Here is a 17,206-nt window from a genome sequence, read left to right on the forward strand (position 1 = left end):
CTCAGTAGCTCCAAACCTGGACATTTGGGACAAAGATGCTCGCATACTGTCACTAGGAGCCCATTACTGACCCATCCAGACACACATGGAGAAACAGTCTTGCCATGGTTACCTTTAAATAGAGGAATCACCAAGGAATGCCAAACGCTGCTTGGTTCAAATGCCCTGTCATTTCAGGGGAAAATTGCATCTTTCAAAAGCCCTCCTGCCACAGTCACAGCACAGCCACGGCCCTGCCCACCCGCACACCCTCTCCCTCGCAGCCCAGCTCCATTCCCCCTCTGCATGGCGAGCCTGGGCAGTCTGGGATGTTCAGAGATACTTCACAAGGTAGAAAGGAGGCCTGGCTACACTCAGGGCCTGCATGCTTGCTTTTCTGGGATTTCACGGTAACAAAACAAAGAAAGCACATTGTGAAAACCTGATTAAGGAGACGCTGAATATGGTCCCACCTTCCCTACCTGCTTTCATCACCTGGAGAGGAACCGCACCTTCCGTGTTCTCAATTTATGAACGACACTGGCCCCAGAAGAAGAGCCCCCTCTCTCTCTCTCCAAACTGATACCATTTTGGTCTGAGTAACAGGTGAAATCCTCACGTCCACTCCAGTTCTTGATGGATTAGAAAAGCCCAGAGACACAGTGATAATGGAGGGAAGCACGAGTGACGAGGAGAGACCATACCCCTCACCAGGCTGCAAAGAAGCAGGGGCAGAAGCTGGGCACGAGCCAGCCGTGCCTCACGATCCCTACCTTTGTGGTTGAAGATGCCCTCCATCTCCATGCTGCTTCTAGAGTGGGCGATGCACAGAGAGCCGCAGGGGACCAGGCCTTCCGCGGCAGGGGACCGGTCAGTGGTCCGCACCAGACACCAGTCAGGCTTGTCGTGGGGCCGCTCCAACACTTCCACGGTCTGGCCACGGCGGATGGTCAGCTCCGTGCTGTTGCAGGCGGTGAAGTCGTGGATGACCACCGTCAGCTCGCAGCCGCCAGAGAGCTGGGGGGGGGGGGGGGGGAGAGGGACACGTCAGTGAGCTCCCGCCACCGCAGCCCCTGCGGGCGAGGCTGAGCTGGCCCAGCAAGAGCCGGGGGATGGGGCAGTGACTGGCCACCACCTGAGTGGGGGCTCTCCGGTTGCACTGCCCCTTCGCTTCCCTCTGGAATTACGGGGGCAGTTATTTGCTTTTCCGTGTTTTACTGTATGGCTATGATTTTTGAGGGTTTCACTGTTAGAATCCGATACAATTTTCCATATGAGCGTCCCTATCTTTTTGTGTCTGAGACATCATTATCTCCCTGCTCAAAATGTGCTATATAATCCTTTTTAAACATAGGGCAAACTAGTAAAAACTGAAGGCTGCTTGGGGGATCACTGCATCATACGGTGACAACATGATAGTTTTACTTGAAGTGTCAGTTCCCACTTGGTGTTTGAGCCAGGCTATTAGTGTGAGGCTCTCTGGCACCACTTGGTTGAAAAAGGGAGCAGCCGCGCAGCAGGGAGACCGAAGGGGCCATGAGATCCCTACATATGGGCAGTGCATGCCTTATTCCCTCTTCCAGTCCCTCCAAGAGCTCCTCTCCACCCCCCCACCCCCCAGGATACCTCTTGGCGGGCACTCCCGCCGGGTCCTTTCCAAGCCCTCTTCCCATGCCGTGTTTTAGCATGCCATTCTGTATGCTCTGTGGACGCTGGCTTACTTCCCTATGCTATGTGCTTTCTGGTCTGAGGCTCCTTTCCGTACCTCTCCCCTCCCACTAAGCTCACTCCCATTTTCTGTAAATTAGAACTCAACTAATTCTTAGGCCCTTTGAAGCACATTCACGAACTCCAGAAAGATACAGTGCCGTGATCACTATTTGCCTGTGGCCTGTGTCCCATTTGTCTGCTCCTTACACTGTTCATGCCCCGGGGACAGCATGCGCATATATATATATATATATATATATATATATATATATATATGTATATATACGTATATGTTTATGTGTGTATACACACGTATACATATATATGTATATATATGTGTATACACACACACACATACACACACACACTCATTAACATCCCTCCTACACAAAACCTTGTCACCCGCTCCCCATCTTTGGACTGTCTTGCTGGCCCCTCACTCCAGGTCGCTCCAGGAGGTTCCAGCTCTGCTGCGTGTCCACCATCCCCCCGTGCGGCTCCGTAACCACACTCTCTGTGCCCATCACTCCCCAAGCAGACATCCCAGATAGCAGCTAGAGAGGACTCTCGTCACTGTTTCGGGCATTTCCCTCCAAAGCAGTGAGTCTAGGACGTGACTCATGACCCGCCTCCCCGATCTGTTTCTCTTCCAATGCTGCCTTTTGGATAATGGTTTCACCATCAAGTCACCCAAGCTAAAAACTCTCTCTCCAAACGCTATCAAATAAACTTAAGGCCATGTCTCGGATTACTTCCTTCCTCTGCCCATCTGTGCCACGCTTCATTTGGATTTTGCGGTGACCTCCTGGTGGCCTCCCTAACTTCAGGCTCACCTTCCAAGCCATCTGAACGCTGCTGGCAGCTGCCTTTTTGAAATACAGAGCCTCCCATTCAAGCATCTGAGACACGCGTTCCCTCGTGTGGGATTCAAAGCCCCCAAGCCCCCACAGCCAGGTCCCGCCCACCCTGCCCCTTGTCCTCATGTGCTTCACAGCCTGGAGCGTGTCTTCCTTGAGGTGGTCCTGCCCTGCACTGTGTCCATGAGATCCGTCTGCTCAGAACCCCCATGTCCCCACTCTATTCCAGGCCCCCTGTCAAAGCCCTCTGAGAAGTTGCTCCTGCACCTGTCTTAGGTTTTTAAATAAATTGTGTCTCAATTCTGAAATGAGCCACGTCTTGGGTTGTGTGTGTGTGTGTGTGTGTGTCTGAGCGCACGCACGTGCCCTTAGCACCAGCAAGCGGGTTTGTTATTTCTCTGTGAACTTTCCATGCCTGGTCCGTGAGGGGAGAGATGGGGCCCATCTCAGTCATCCCCGAGTCCCAGTGCCAACAATGGCAGGTACCGGGATCATACGAAGAGGTTGCTAAATAGCCTTGAAGCCTAGCTCGCCCAGTGCTTTGTATCCCACAAGCAGATAAACATTTGTGGAAGTGAAAAACGCAAAATGGGCTTGTTCTAAAAATGCAGAGGCTGCATTTGAGAAATTGAAATGGAACGTGGGCTTTTCTCCTGTGACTTTAGGAGCGAACTCTGCCTGTGCTCAGTGTGCAGCACACCCAGGCTTCTGTCGCCCTGAAGGGCAGCAGCACAGAGAACACACAGGGACAGAGGAGTAGGCGGGCTGGGCTGTGGCCAGCGGGTGAAGGACCGCCTGGGCCTCCTGCTGGGAAGCAGCCTTGTTCCAGAAGCCTTGCAGATCAGATCCGCAGAGAACTGGGAACCCGTGCCTCCTGCACAGGCCCGCAGCCTGCTGGCCCTATCATGCCCTACGCTGTTCAGTATCCTCCTGTTCTAATAGCCGGTCTTTTGAGAGAAGTTTAGATATTTACAATAAGAAACACATGTCCACAAGACAACCACAGAAAACAAAACAAAACAAAACTCCTCCATAATGCAACACAAATATCGACAAAGTGAACTGTCTTTGCTAGGCCACAGAGGAAATTTCTCACAAATGTTTAATCCCCTTCTAAATTTTATAAATTCCTCTGTGGGAAACCCATGCTAAGTCCCACACGTTTCTCTGTGAACAAAGATGCTCACGTTAAAAGAGTTAAAGGCAGAGGCCCAAGAGAGAATTTCCTTGTAAAACCCTGCATTATGGCATTATGGAAAGGGTTAATCCCTGTAACAAAAATGAGGGCTGTTTCCTGTCCCAGGGAAGGCGCGACCAGTGGACAAGGCCCAGTATGGAGTCCAGTGTGCTGAGGCCCCTCGGGGCCCATACTTCCTGGGGGCCCCCTTCCAGCCTGCTGGAGCTCCTCCGTGGCCACCAGTGACCCGCCCGTGTGTGCGTGTGTGTGTGTGTGTGTGTGTATACACAGCACAACCCCCGCCTGCGGGCTGCCTTGCCATTTCTCCCCGCCCAGCCCTGGGAAGCACAACTTCAGGACACATTATCTCATCACCAGGCCTTTGCTGGCTTCATTCTTGAGCATTTTATTAATTTTTCAGACTGCTCTGAGCCACGTGGTATGTTCTGTGGGTGGGGGAAGGGTGGGAAGGAGAGAAAGGGGCTGCCTGAGGAGGAGAGTTAAGCTCGACTTTATTTCTGGCACGGATGCTTTAGCCCCTTACAGAGTAATCAAACACTATTGGAAACATCTGTGGACTTGACAGAGCATCAGAAATAAAAATCAAGCCTGTTCGGACAAAGAATCTCATACTGAGTTACATACAGTTCTTTTTCAAAGACCTCAGAGAACTTACTAACAAAACCTAGTACAAGAATCAGTTTTTAAACAGCACTAAGATTATCGTTTAAAAACATCGCTATCTTCTTGGTTTTACCATGAGAATCTCCTGCACAAATCTTTAAGGGACGGGGAAGCTAACTGGATGTTTTCTAGAGCACATACGTCCTGTGCATTTCTGTCTCAATGTTCACATCCGAATATTTTTTTTTTAATTTTTTTTTCAACATTTATTTATTTTTGGGACAGAGAGAGACAGAGCATGAACAGGGGAGGGGCAGAGAGAGAGGGAGACACAGAATCGGAAACAGGTTCCAGGCTCTGAGCCATCAGCCCAGAGCCCGACGCGGGGCTTGAACTCACGGGCCGCGAGATCGTGACCTGGCTGAAGTCGGATGCTTAACCGACTGCGCCACCCAGGCGCCCCTCACATCCGAATATTTTAAACCTACGACAAAACCTGCCTTTAAAACCAGTTTGCTGGGGTGCCTGGGTGGCTCAGTTGGTTAAGCGGCCGACTTCGGCTCAGGTCACGATCTCGAGGTCCGTGAGTTCGAGCCCCGCGTCGGGCTCTGTGCTGACAGCTCAGAGCCTGGAGCCTGTTTCAGATTCTGTGTCTCCCTCTCTCTGACCCTCCCCCGTTCAGGCTCTGTCTCTCTCTGTCTCAAAAATAAGTAAACGTTAAAAATAAATAAATAAATAAATAAATAAATAAATAAATAAATAAAACCAGTTTGCTAATTAAAAAAAACAAATTTTTTAAAATAAAAGACTTAAAATAACTATTTTGAGGGAGCAATGTAAATCATTACTACCTTGTAAGAATTAAATTCCTGATCGGAAAAAGTTCAGATAACCTACATCACTAAGTATGACTGAGACCGTACTTGTTTTCAGTGATACTGCTACCAACAGTGACCCAATTTCATTACTGTGCTGAAGAATTACCATTCCATTGATCTCGTTTAAAAATTCACTTTCCCTTCCAGGCATACTCTGTGACAGTTTTCCCAGTATCTTTCTCACTTCTGTGTGTCTGAGGGACTTCTAGGAGGGGTTCCTCACCACATGCGTTTAGTTTAGGATTGCAATTTATGAAAATCTGAGTTTCCATGACTCACATTAACTCTTGTGAAATGCACATCAGAGGACAGTTTCCCCCTCCCCCTGATCTTTCGGCCTTTCTCCTTTAAACAACAAATATGGGGACTAAAAAGCATGGCAGTGAAAAGGCCCTCCTTAGCACATGGAGCACGGAAGCCAGCTAGGAAATGCCTCCTCCAAGACTACAAGGGCTACAGAGGCAACTCCAATGACCCAGATGCACAATTAGCAGCATCAAACCAGGGTCCCTTTGCCTGAATTCTCTCCAGAATGACTGAAAATGAACAAGCTGTAGTTTCACCCAAAAGGATGAAACACTCCTCTCTGGTCGCTGGCACGTGAACCTTCAACAATCACCACGCGGCACCGAATTTTATTTTTTATGTTCTCTGGAGAAACCGTGTTATGCCGTTGCTTTGCCTGAACCCAGTTAAAGGCGGTAACGAAAAGAGACCCACAGCGGGGGAATTCTCAGCCCACCCCTCCTCGGAGATGCCCCTCTCTGGTGCACAACGAAGCAGTTGTACAAGAACACACGGTTCTGGAGGGACAACGGCAAACATCTGGTCTGAATAACCGAGCTCCCAGGTGAGTTCTGGGGCAGCTTCTGCCAGAGGAGGAGCGGGCTCTTTACGACTAGCATGGCGGACCACGCGGCCCTTGCTGCAAACGATTCTACTTCAAGAACCGAAGATCAACTCAGGTGGGTGTCTGGCCAATGTTCGGAGAGCAATTCAAAAGGAAAGGGGCATTGTGGTCTAATAAAAGCCATTTTTCCTTAAAGAACAGAGTGTGTCAACTCTGTGAACAGTCACATCCTACAACCCAGTACAGTTCAGTCATTCAGAAACCTCACAAAAGAGTCTTGTGGTTTTGCGGAGGCTCCACACAGAGCAGACCAAAAACTGGCTGCCTGGTTAGAGAGGATGAGAGCACACGGCTCTGTTACCGGCAATGCTCACAAGAGGGGCAGCCACTGGCATCTCTAAGAGTCCCCAAGGAAACGCGGCACATCCCTGGCTCTCACCCACCCAAGCTTCTCACTGCGCAACTTCACGGACACAGGGGCGTATCAGCAACCATCTTACCCATGTGAGCAGCCGGGCCCATGCTCACCCCGACCCCGAGGCCAAATCCACGGGAGAAACCTTCACCCAAATTTGCTGAGTTTCAGTGCGGACCACTCTGATGGGCTCTCACACACTGAGCATAGAAATCTGTGAGAACTGAAGAGTGGTTAATATGGTAAATCTTCTGTGGTTTCCACTACACATGCACATAAAAAAAAAATCTGTGAGAAGATTTTTTTTTCCCCCCAAAGCAGCAGCTTACCATACCCAGTATTTTATCCAGAAAAGAAAGCGGAGTGTGGTACTCAGGGGTGTTAATTCTTTACTGACATTGTCGCACGGTGGTTTTCTGACATGAAAATCATTCTTGGAAGGCCTCCCTGACTGTGTGATATATGTGAGGTGGAATGGAAAATTTGATGTGAAAAAGCAAACTTAAAAGCCCCACCTAAAAAAAGGGCAAACTTTGAAGTAAAAAGTGAGGCCAACTGGAGGTGGGACAGCGAGTTCGTATGGGGCTTCACAGAAGCTGACCTGCACTGACATCACGTTTCCCCTCACTCAACACACCAGAACGGGGATGCCAGCACCCGCCGAACAGATCGACGACCAACTTAATTGGTGAACGCAGAGCGAGGCACGGGAGCTGGGAGCAGAGAGCTGAACACCACCCGCACTCCCTCAGGTCACCACGCCCTGGAACAGCAGAAACTCTGAGAGACCACTTCACCCAGAGGAGCCCGCTTGCTGAACTTCCTGAGCGAGCAACGCCATCTTTCATCCAGAGAAGTCCCTGTGAAAGGACTCCTCACGTCTCTGATGCAGGGATGGGAAGAGGGAAGGTACGACAGCCAGCGACCAGCTGACTGGGCTTCTCGCCAGAAGGAACCACAGCTGGAGTAAACGCCCTGCCTCCCGTCTGAATCAAGCGGGCATCCTCCTACGATGGTTACTTTGACCAGTTCCGTCAATTTACATTAAAAAGCGTTTCTCGATGCACCACTACTTTTATAAACACTTCTGTTAAATTTCTATCCAAATTTTATATTTCAAAAAGAAAAACCAAAAACCTACCTTTTCTTAGAACTGAGGCTTTCTACTTTGGCGTGGGGGATTTTTTTCTGATTAAAATTATCAAAGACTACGTTCCACTTTGCGGTTTTATGAAAGCGCTTAAAACACTTGATAAAAATTACAAAAACCACAGTCACTTAGGAAGACCGAAAACAAAGATTAGCAAAAGGAAGGAACAAAGGCAGGTGTGCTCCATCACCCTGGCGGGGGCGGGGGGCTGGCCACCCTGCTCATGCCTACATGTTCCGGGCTGGCACACACTGGGTGATCCGCGAGTATCCGTGGACGAACGACCCTATCCTGGGAACGCATGCAGTCGTTTTATGTGCGCGTGGCCACAACGCAGCGAGGTGGGTTGAAGGGGAGTGTGTGAAGGGGAGTCCCCTTCAGGGACTGCCCATTATGTGGTATTTTACTGCTGAGCCACCAAAATGCCTAAGTCCAGGCACTAATACTGAGCAATGTATTCTTAAGGCAGCTTCCAGCTCCAAACACACACAGCTCCAAATGCACTGTGCTCAAGAGCGGGCAGATACGAGGGCAGCGAGGATGACACAGGCAGTCATCTGCAACGGCCAGTAATGAATATCAACACCCAGGAATGAGGAAGAAGGCAGCACTTTTGAAGAGGAAGCCGCAGCAACAACTGTGTACATGCGAGGCAGGCACTGTTCTCAGTACATGCTCACAGCCCCGAGGTGATGGCACCGTCCCCCAATTAGAGATGAGGAAACTGAGGCACAGAGAGGCGAGGTAATTGCTGAAGGCTGCGGAGAAGCAGAGCCCAGAGATCTGGCTGGCGAGCTCTTCCTTGTTCTTAACCACCTGCTGTTTTGATGTTCAGTACTCTGAGTAACTACTTTGTCACAACTCTGAAGCCAGAGTGTCCTGTCTGCGGGGACGAAAAGCATGTGCCGTCCTGAAGAAAGGCTTCTGACTAAAATGACTCGATTTCATGCCCACACAGGGAAAACCCACATAAGGTCCTGGGAGGCTCGGGGCTCTGGCAAGGCCAGCAGAGGACCTCCTCTGAGCAAAGCTTCTGGCACCTTCAGCCAGGGGAAGCGGCTGGAGCTCCGGACCGGGGCTCACCTCACTCCTGGCCATGCTGCTCTGTGCCAGGGACGCCGCTCTGTGCCACGTACGCAAGGGACACAAGGGACCGGGGCTGGAAGGAAGTGTGTGGCATTTCCTGAGTAGGCTAAACACAAGTTCCCTTTCTCAAAACTGTGCATTCAGCCACAGTTTTAAAAATGTATGCTGCAATTTACATAAATCCACCCAAGTTCCAACTGTTAGAATGTTGCTTCATAGAGAAAGTTGGTTGACTTTTTAAACTACATAGAATCTCATATCCCCAACCCAATGCTATATACGTGCTTCAATAAGAGTAACTAAAAACATTTGTTGTTTTTTTTAAATACGTGGATTCATATATTAATATTATAAGCTTAGGGTAGTTCATGCCAAGTATCAGTCTCAAATGAATTTCTCATTTATTAAAAATAAGAACTGCATTACCTTAGATGTAAAAGAAAGCTCTCACTGGCCCCCGAAGGCTTGGGCCAGCCTTTCCAGAGGCAACTTCCTCTTGCCTTGGTGATTCCATCTTGACCTCAAGATGCTTTGTTCTAGAGTAGCCTATATTTCATTCCCGTATTTTCTACTTTCCTTAAACTATAAATTTTTGTTATATGAAATAAACCACAGACTAATAAGGCAAATAGGAAGAAAAAAGGTTAAAAATGCTTTTTTAATACACTAAAAACATCTACCTCCATATCCAGCCCTAATGTGAAATAGTAACGCCTAGGCACCAACAGGTAATTAAATCCACATTTTGTTTCTGGCTTTCGCTTTCCACTGCTGGGTGGCCGTGTGAGGGCCATCCAACCCTCCCCCATCTCCTCGATGTCCTGAAGCCAGGCTCAGCATTCTCTTCCCTACCTCAGGGAGACAAACGCAGGACAAATGAGATAAGAATCTGGCAAGAGTAAGAATCTTGATTTCTTTGGAATCCAAATTATATTTTCATAAGATCATTTCATCAGCATTAAGCACCACGAATATGGGCAAGAATCACTGCTAAACTTACTTTTGGAACAAAGAGATGCCATACTTTAAAACTGATGTTTTCAAGGAAAGAAATGTGCTCATGGGGCATGTGGTTTGTATCTGTGACCTGTCTACTCAAGCTCTGTGAACAGTGCTCCCTGGAAAGAGGGCGTCTCCAGGAGCCGCTCCTTAACAGACCCTTCCAGAAACATCCTGTGCCTCATCTGAGAATGACTGCAGCGCTGGGCAGATAACCTTAAGAAGTCTCCAAGAGGCCGAGTCAAAAACATCCCCCCACCCAGTTTCTGAAATGGACCAAAGTCCATGATAACAACTAACTCACAGCAGACATCATAAATTAAGTCAAACAGGCAGAATATGGTTAAGTAATTTCCCTCACCAGATCTATCTGCCTATATCATCAGAGGCTGTTTAAACTTGAGGCTATTTAAACTTTCTGCAGAGTGGAAAAGAACCCTGAGACATGAAAAGTTACTGCCATTGGAGGGAAAGGGGTTTTCTGGTTAAGCCTAGTTCAGTGAAACTGCATTTTACAAGCTGACTCAAAAAAGCAGGTAGTTTCCTAATATTCAAAATGTGTTTTCCTGAATCATCTACGACCCCGAAATATCTACTAGAACAAAAAGGGAGATGGCTGCAAGAAAATGTTTTGGAAGCAGAGAACACACAAAAGCCGGCATTCATGTGGTAGCAAACACATCTCTTCTTTGTAAGGTCCAATGGGAATGTCCTCTCCAGACTCCAGATTTTGACTTATCGTTATAATATCTCACATGCTATTTATTCTCATCCCAAATGCAGACCCCAAGAACTGATGAAAGTAACTTGCTGCATTTCTACAATCTTAGGAAGACAGCTCACTCATTTTTTGTACTTTTGAACCTACGAAGGACCTATGGTCTCAGTGAGGGATATTAGAGGAAATACATGCCATGTCCACTTAAAGAATGAGTTTTGGAGTGTCATTACTTCCAGACGGTTAGGAATCATGGGAGACTGTGGTCACGGCTCCACCAGAAGAGCCGGGGAGAGCCTCTGCAAAGCCCAGGTGCAGGGGCATGGCAGTACTTGCAGAAGTGGTCCTTAGGGGTTTCTGAGCCACACAACAAAGTTTAGAGACAATGCAGTGGAGCAGGTAGGCAGAAACTGGTGAATTACCTCCACAGAATATGTAACAGGCAGTTCTCTAAAGACCCTAGCATCCCACCAGACTCCCAGGGTGAAATGATTAATTCCTACAAACCTGTACTTTTCTGGTAGTGATTCATTCCTCCTCTCTCATTGGGTACAAACAGAATTTGCTGTCTTAATAGCAACAGCCTTAGGATAATGCCTCATTTTTCTATAGTAGTTGTGCAGGCCTGAGTCCAACTTCACATAAGCCTATTATACTACAATAGATCCAAAGCACAAGCAGTTACACGGTTCCTAACTATAGGACACAGCCTTATTTTTGTGAACTGCAGTCAGCCACACATCAGGGGACCAGGAGCCAGGAGTGGGTGCTTGCCATCTCAGAGTGGGAACGGGAGAGCCGGAGCACCTAACCAGACCCCGGGGGCATTTCCACACCACCACCGCCAACCACCCAATTACCATATGCCGCCTAAAAAGACACTTGCCCCTTCTTTTTGGACCAACCTCTAGAAAAGTCTTAGCACACCTTCCAAAAGGCAAAACCTTTTACATTTATTTATCTCTTTGGCAATTTCACTCAAATACCATATGATTTCACTCGTGTGGAATTTAAGAAACAAAACAGATGAACATAGAGGAAGGGAAGAAAAAATAAGATAAAAACAGGGGAAGCAAACCGTAAGAGACTCTTAAATACAGAGAACTGTGCTGGGTGGGGGGATGGGCTAGATGGGTGATGGGCTTTAAGGAGGACACTTGTTAGGATGAGCACTAGGTGCTATATGTAAGTGATGAATCACTGAATTCTACTCCTGAAACCATTATGACACTATATGTTAACTAACTTGGATTTAAATAAAGTTTATAAGAAATCAAATATTTCATTTCTAATAAGTAAACTTTAAAACTCATTTCTAGAGTAAACCCAGACCAGACCCAGCAGAGCACATCTGGTGAGAATGCGAATTGGGGGCTGCTGGGTGCACAGCTGCCGTGGGGACGCTTGACCCAAGCAAGTCCGTGAAGCGGTCTGAGTGAAGGTGGCCGCACCCCAACTTGAGCTCCTATTACTTCCAACACCACTTTTAGGTGGAGGTCTTGTATAAACGGGCAATTTTGATAACTCTGTCACCTCGATTTTTTTTTTTTAAAAAGAAAAGAACCAGAATTACTCTAACGAAACGTTTCCAAGTTCGAACTTTATTCTCTTAACTAAATGACCATGGGGTGGGGCCGCAGGAGAAACGGCTGCTCCGCACCGAACGCCTGATGTGTCATTCATCTTATTCCCCATTATTACCCCTGGCAGGACATACCGGCCACCGGGCTCTGAACAAAACAAAAACGAGATGCCGTGTTTATTCTCCCGTCCTGTTACTCTAACCATTCAGAGTTCTAGGACTTCCTTTTTAGCAAACTCAAAAAGCAGAACAGAAACAACAAATAACTCAAAGAAGAAGGATCTGGGAAACGAAATCGCTGTAAAAGAGCAATGCTTTCCAACCTGCTCACTGCCCTCCTGCCAACCGCATCACACACCACGAATCCTCTGCAAGACCGAGTGGGAAAAGCCCACCATCTGGGCCCAGACACTGGGCCCGCTCCTCTGTCAGCAGCCCCTTCCAAATGACGCTGAGGGCGAGACACTTCTGGGCTACAAATGAGGGGCTGTGCTTCAGAAACACAGGAATCCTCAATGTGGCAACTTAAATAAAACCCCTATTTACGGTCAAATAACCTTTTTAAAGAATTTGGTCTAGCAGTTTAGAAATAGAACACGTGCTCATCTCAGCGGGAATGGAAGACTTAGTTGATGTCACCGTCCCCCAACTCATTTTACGGAGGACTCTGAGTATCTGTGCGTGATGGAAGCCTGGATTCCAAAGTCTCCTGTCGATGTATTTTGTTGGCTTTGGGATTCCATCAGGACAGATCAAGGGATTCTCCACACCGCACCCCTTCCGTAGAAGGCACAGCTACATGCGTATTTTCCGACAACGATCAGATCTGTGTGCCTGGCGGTCAGCTCAGGTGCAGGCTGGTTCGGGGCGCACTCCCTGCATTCCGCTGTGCCGCCCTGAGGATGCCAGGGCTCCTGCTTCAATCGGAGCAGATCCGCTTTCACCCTCAGGGCTTGGTGTAGCATTTAACTTAAAGTGACAGGCTCTTCTGCTTATGTAAAATTGACAAGCTTAAACACTCTGCCCTAGAACACCTGACAGAAAACCAGGTGACGGCACTGGGCAGGGCAGGCAATTTCTTCCTGAATCCTCAGACTTGACCCCTGACATCCCCAACTTTTTGCTCCTGCTTCTGTGCCTGGCACCACTTAGCACACAGTGACTGTTTGAAAGGACTGGTGACAAACTGTCACTTATAGACAGAAACAGGCTGCTTCCTACAGAGCCAAGACTAGCTACATTCACCCAAGAAAGTGCTGTTACAGCTTACCTTATCGCTGTCCAGTGTGTTCTGAGACGTCCGCGAGGCAATTGAAATGGTGTCAGGCTGGCTGCTCCCATCGCCCTGGCTATCCAGATCCTCTCCGTCCCTGAAGAAGCAAACACACTTTTCATTCCTGACACTGCGGGGTTGGTCAAGACTGGTGCAGAGCGTCTACGAGTCTCTGGAGAGACAGATTTGCTCAGAGAGGCACGAATCCATCTGTGTGACTGCTGCCACCAGCATCGCGTGAGCGGTGACCGACCCCTCTCGGCTGCGCGCCGGGATGAGTGGCGGACGTGTGCCCCCTGCTTAATTCGCACAACGGTAAAACACAGGTGTGGTACTTCTGCCTCAGAAATGAGAAACGCAAACAGCGAAGTGACAGTACAGCTGGTCCTGGTCACAGGCACGACCTACATATGTGTCCAGATTCACACTTGCGGTGGGAAAGGGGAACAGACAGGGATTTGTACCCAGCCCTTCATTTTCTTTAGGCCGAAGGGAGGTTCTCATCGTGACAAAGCAATTTCATTACTAAGGATGATGTTATACATACAGTGTGTTTAAAAAAAATATTCCTCAAGATATTTAAGAAAAACAATCTGTGAAAAACAGTAAGTTAACACTGCCTTGTTTTCTTCCTATTAAATAAACAAACTTACCGAAAGGCCCCCAGCACTTACCTCCTTCCCTTCTGTCTCGTGGCCGGTGCCGTCTTGGGGATGTGAATGGGCTCCTTCAGGGCCCCTTTCAGGTGAATCGTCCTTTCCTGTATCACTTCGCGGATGTGCTTTATCCAGTCCTGCTTGTTTTCTATGCTGGAAGCCTTAACGAGGTGTGAGAGTCCATCAGGACACAGAAGGCGTCCCCCTTCCAGAACCTGCTCTAACCACACTCAGGTCTCTCACGTTCCCTGAGTTTCCCCATCTCAAAAATAACTTTTCAGCAGAAAAGCAACTGCATCCCATGTTTAACTTGCCATTTTGAGTATTTTTTCATCAAAACCATTTTCATTTTATAGCACATACGTTACTCCAGAATTATTTTCATAATCAGCAATTCCCCAGTCCCCAAACCTTTTAAGGGGCACCTGGGTGGCACAGTCGGTTAAGTGTCCGACTTTGGCTCAGGTCATGATCTCACAGTTCGTGGGTTCAAGCCCCGTGTCGGGCTCTGTGCTGACAGCTCAGAGCCTAGAGTCTGCTTCAGATTCTGTGGCTTCCTCTCTCTCTGCCCCTCCCCAGCTTGCACTCTGTCTCTGTCTCTCAAAACTGAATAAATGTTAAAACAACAACAACAACAGCAACAACCTTTTAAGCAGCTGTGGGTAAACATGAAAACGCAGCCAGTCCCTGGGGACTGGCATGGACACATCAGAAATGTGCCCCAGGGGACACTGCGAGTAGCTGAAGCAGCCGGGATTCTTGGGCTGGCACGGGGTGGATGCCATCCATGCGATGACACAGCCCATCCTCCCGACTTGCGCCTTCACCTGCTTCCGGTTGGACCAGTTTCCTTACTGCCAATTACAGACGGTGGATTTACCCCGGTTCCAATACAACTTCTGAAAACGTGCTCCAAACAGGACACACAGTGGATACTCAGTATGTGTGGAATGAACACATATGGCATCACTTTGCCCACACTTTTTTCTTTTACTTTGCCTCAAAGGAGGTTTTTTTTTTTCTTTTTTTTCTTTTTGCACGTTCTGGGCCTTAGTAACAGTTTTTCATTTCCTTGTAAGAAACATCAACTTCCTATGACATAAGCATAAGTCCTTGTAAATGACCAAAACAGTTGTCAGAGGGGTCGCAGCTGAGCCCCTGGCGGAGAGGGGCCAAGTGTTTTCTCATGGTGCACCTTGTCTTCAAAAACAGCAAGTCGGAGCCCATGTTGGGAAAGGAAATTAAAATTGAGACTCTTTTTTCTAAATAAAATGTTTTCACTGGAGGATGTGTCTTTAAAGTCGCTGAGGGCTAGGAACAGGGGACTAAATGCAGGGAGGCGGGGGGGCAAAAAGGAGCCTCTTGCTCCCATTGCCAGACCTGAGACTGGAAGGCAGTAACCCAAGTGTTTCTGGGGCCAGAGGCAGGGCGATCAGGGACTACGGGAGCCTGTGCAGGAAACCAAAGTGTCTCAGGGTGGACAACTCTGAAAACTACAGATCTACTGGCATTTAAATGCCTGATGCAAACATTCAGGTTAAGCAAAGAGAAGCATCTGAGAAAGAACATTTGGCAGAGTTTACAGACAACTGAGGGAAACTATTACTATGGTTCAGAAATAAATGGAATTCTCATGATTTAACAGTGAGGTGATCATTACATTTATGGAGAGGAATTCTCCTGACTTTAAAGAAATTAAACAAGGAAAAAAGGTGCCAGGTTTTGAGAAATTGTAACAGAAAGGCAAGCCAGCTAAAGTACTAAGTAAAAGGTCCCACTGGTCCGAGAGATGGGAACAATCTGATGCAGACTCTTGGTAGTTTTCATCTGTTTCAGGAAGGATTTAGAAATAAGACTCTCCTTTCCAGGGTACAACGTAAAAAAGACCAACATTTTGTGTTACAACTACCAGCACCCCTGCCACCACCATCATCACCTCCTCCAGCACAGCCATCTCCTCCACCACCACCTCTGCTCCCCCTCCACCTCCATCACCACCACCACCACCACCATCTCCATCACAACCGCCTCCATGTCAACCACCTCCTCCACCGCCTCCTCCACCACCACCTCCACCATCATCCCCATCTTTGCTGGCATCTCCACCTCCACCATGATCTCTGCCATCACCTCCATCACCACCGCCTCCATTTCCACCACCACTTCTATCACTTCCAATATGATCTCTGTCTCCATCACCACCTCCGTCTCCACCTCCACCACTTCTATCACCACCTTCACCTCCATCTCCACCTCCTCCCCCTCCCCCTCCAAGGCCTCCCCTCCTCTGCCTCCACCACTTCCGGCTCCACCACCACCACCACCTCCATCTCCTCCATCACTGCCTCGGTTTCCATCTCCATCACCACAGAGCAATCTCTAAAATGAATGAGGACATCATTTTCTTTAGCCTTTCCTTGGAAAGCAGAAAAATATTACCCAAAATTCCCTAAAGGACTCTCATCTGATAAAGCCTAAAGGAAATCTTATTCTTGAATTGCATCATGAGTGTTTCATTATGTCCTACATGAAAGTAGTCCCTGTCTGGCTCAAACATCTGGCACTATCTCTTAGATGCACCCTTTGATATCTATCACTATAGCTAATCTGGAGAGATGCTTCCTATGAGTTGGAAGTTTTGTGGTTTTGAGTATACTTTAAAATTTTATGCCTTAGGAAAGTTATCTAATATTTAGCTATCAGTGCAATTTATACTTTATAGGGCTTTACGCCAATACTAACAAGAACACACTGGGTTGGTAATCATATATTCATTGCAAAACAATCCATCATTTCCATGGGAACAAAGGCCTTAGAAACACAATACTTTCACCAAAGTACAAATTCTGTAAGAGCGAGGTATCGATGAGTAACTCATAGTTGCTGGAAATACTGTTGAGAGATTAAAAGGAATGTACGAGACAGGATCACTGGCATGCCAATTCACACACCAGAGTCCTATTAAGCTTTTGGCTCATCTCCCAATATTCTACAAATCTTCAGCAGCGTCTTTCACAAAACATTCCGAAATCGCCATGGTTTTTCCAGATAGACCGTTCCATCTGTATTTTCTCAAACACAGAACGAGGGAAGTACACAAGATACCCTTAGAGCCCTGTGCCTTTCCTAGGAGAGGCTAGTATGATTAAAGCAGAGTTCAAATAAAATATCCAAACATATTTTATTTTCCTCCCCCCCAAATACACACACACACACACACACACAAAAAGCACCCTTAATGTTTTTGAATGC

At 47.8% G+C, this 17,206-nt stretch overlaps 1 protein-coding gene across 3 annotated transcripts in view; it reads right to left on the minus strand.

Moving 5' to 3' along the window:
- The window catches only part of TRIO (trio Rho guanine nucleotide exchange factor), a 353,227-nt gene that overhangs the window by 77,322 nt on the left and 258,699 nt on the right, over nt 1-17,206 (minus strand). For all 3 annotated transcript variants that reach the window (XM_043601001.1, XM_043601003.1, XM_043601009.1), the window contains exons 32-34: nt 13,973-14,115; nt 13,296-13,395; nt 753-996 (exon numbers count right to left, since the gene is read on the minus strand). In XM_043601001.1, coding sequence (XP_043456936.1) covers nt 753-996; nt 13,296-13,395; nt 13,973-14,115 — 487 coding nt within the window. The remainder of the gene's footprint in view (nt 1-752; nt 997-13,295; nt 13,396-13,972; nt 14,116-17,206) is intronic.

Source organism: Prionailurus bengalensis, chromosome A1 (genome assembly GCF_016509475.1).
Source record: "Prionailurus bengalensis isolate Pbe53 chromosome A1, Fcat_Pben_1.1_paternal_pri, whole genome shotgun sequence".
Lineage (NCBI taxonomy): Eukaryota > Metazoa > Chordata > Mammalia > Carnivora > Felidae > Prionailurus > Prionailurus bengalensis.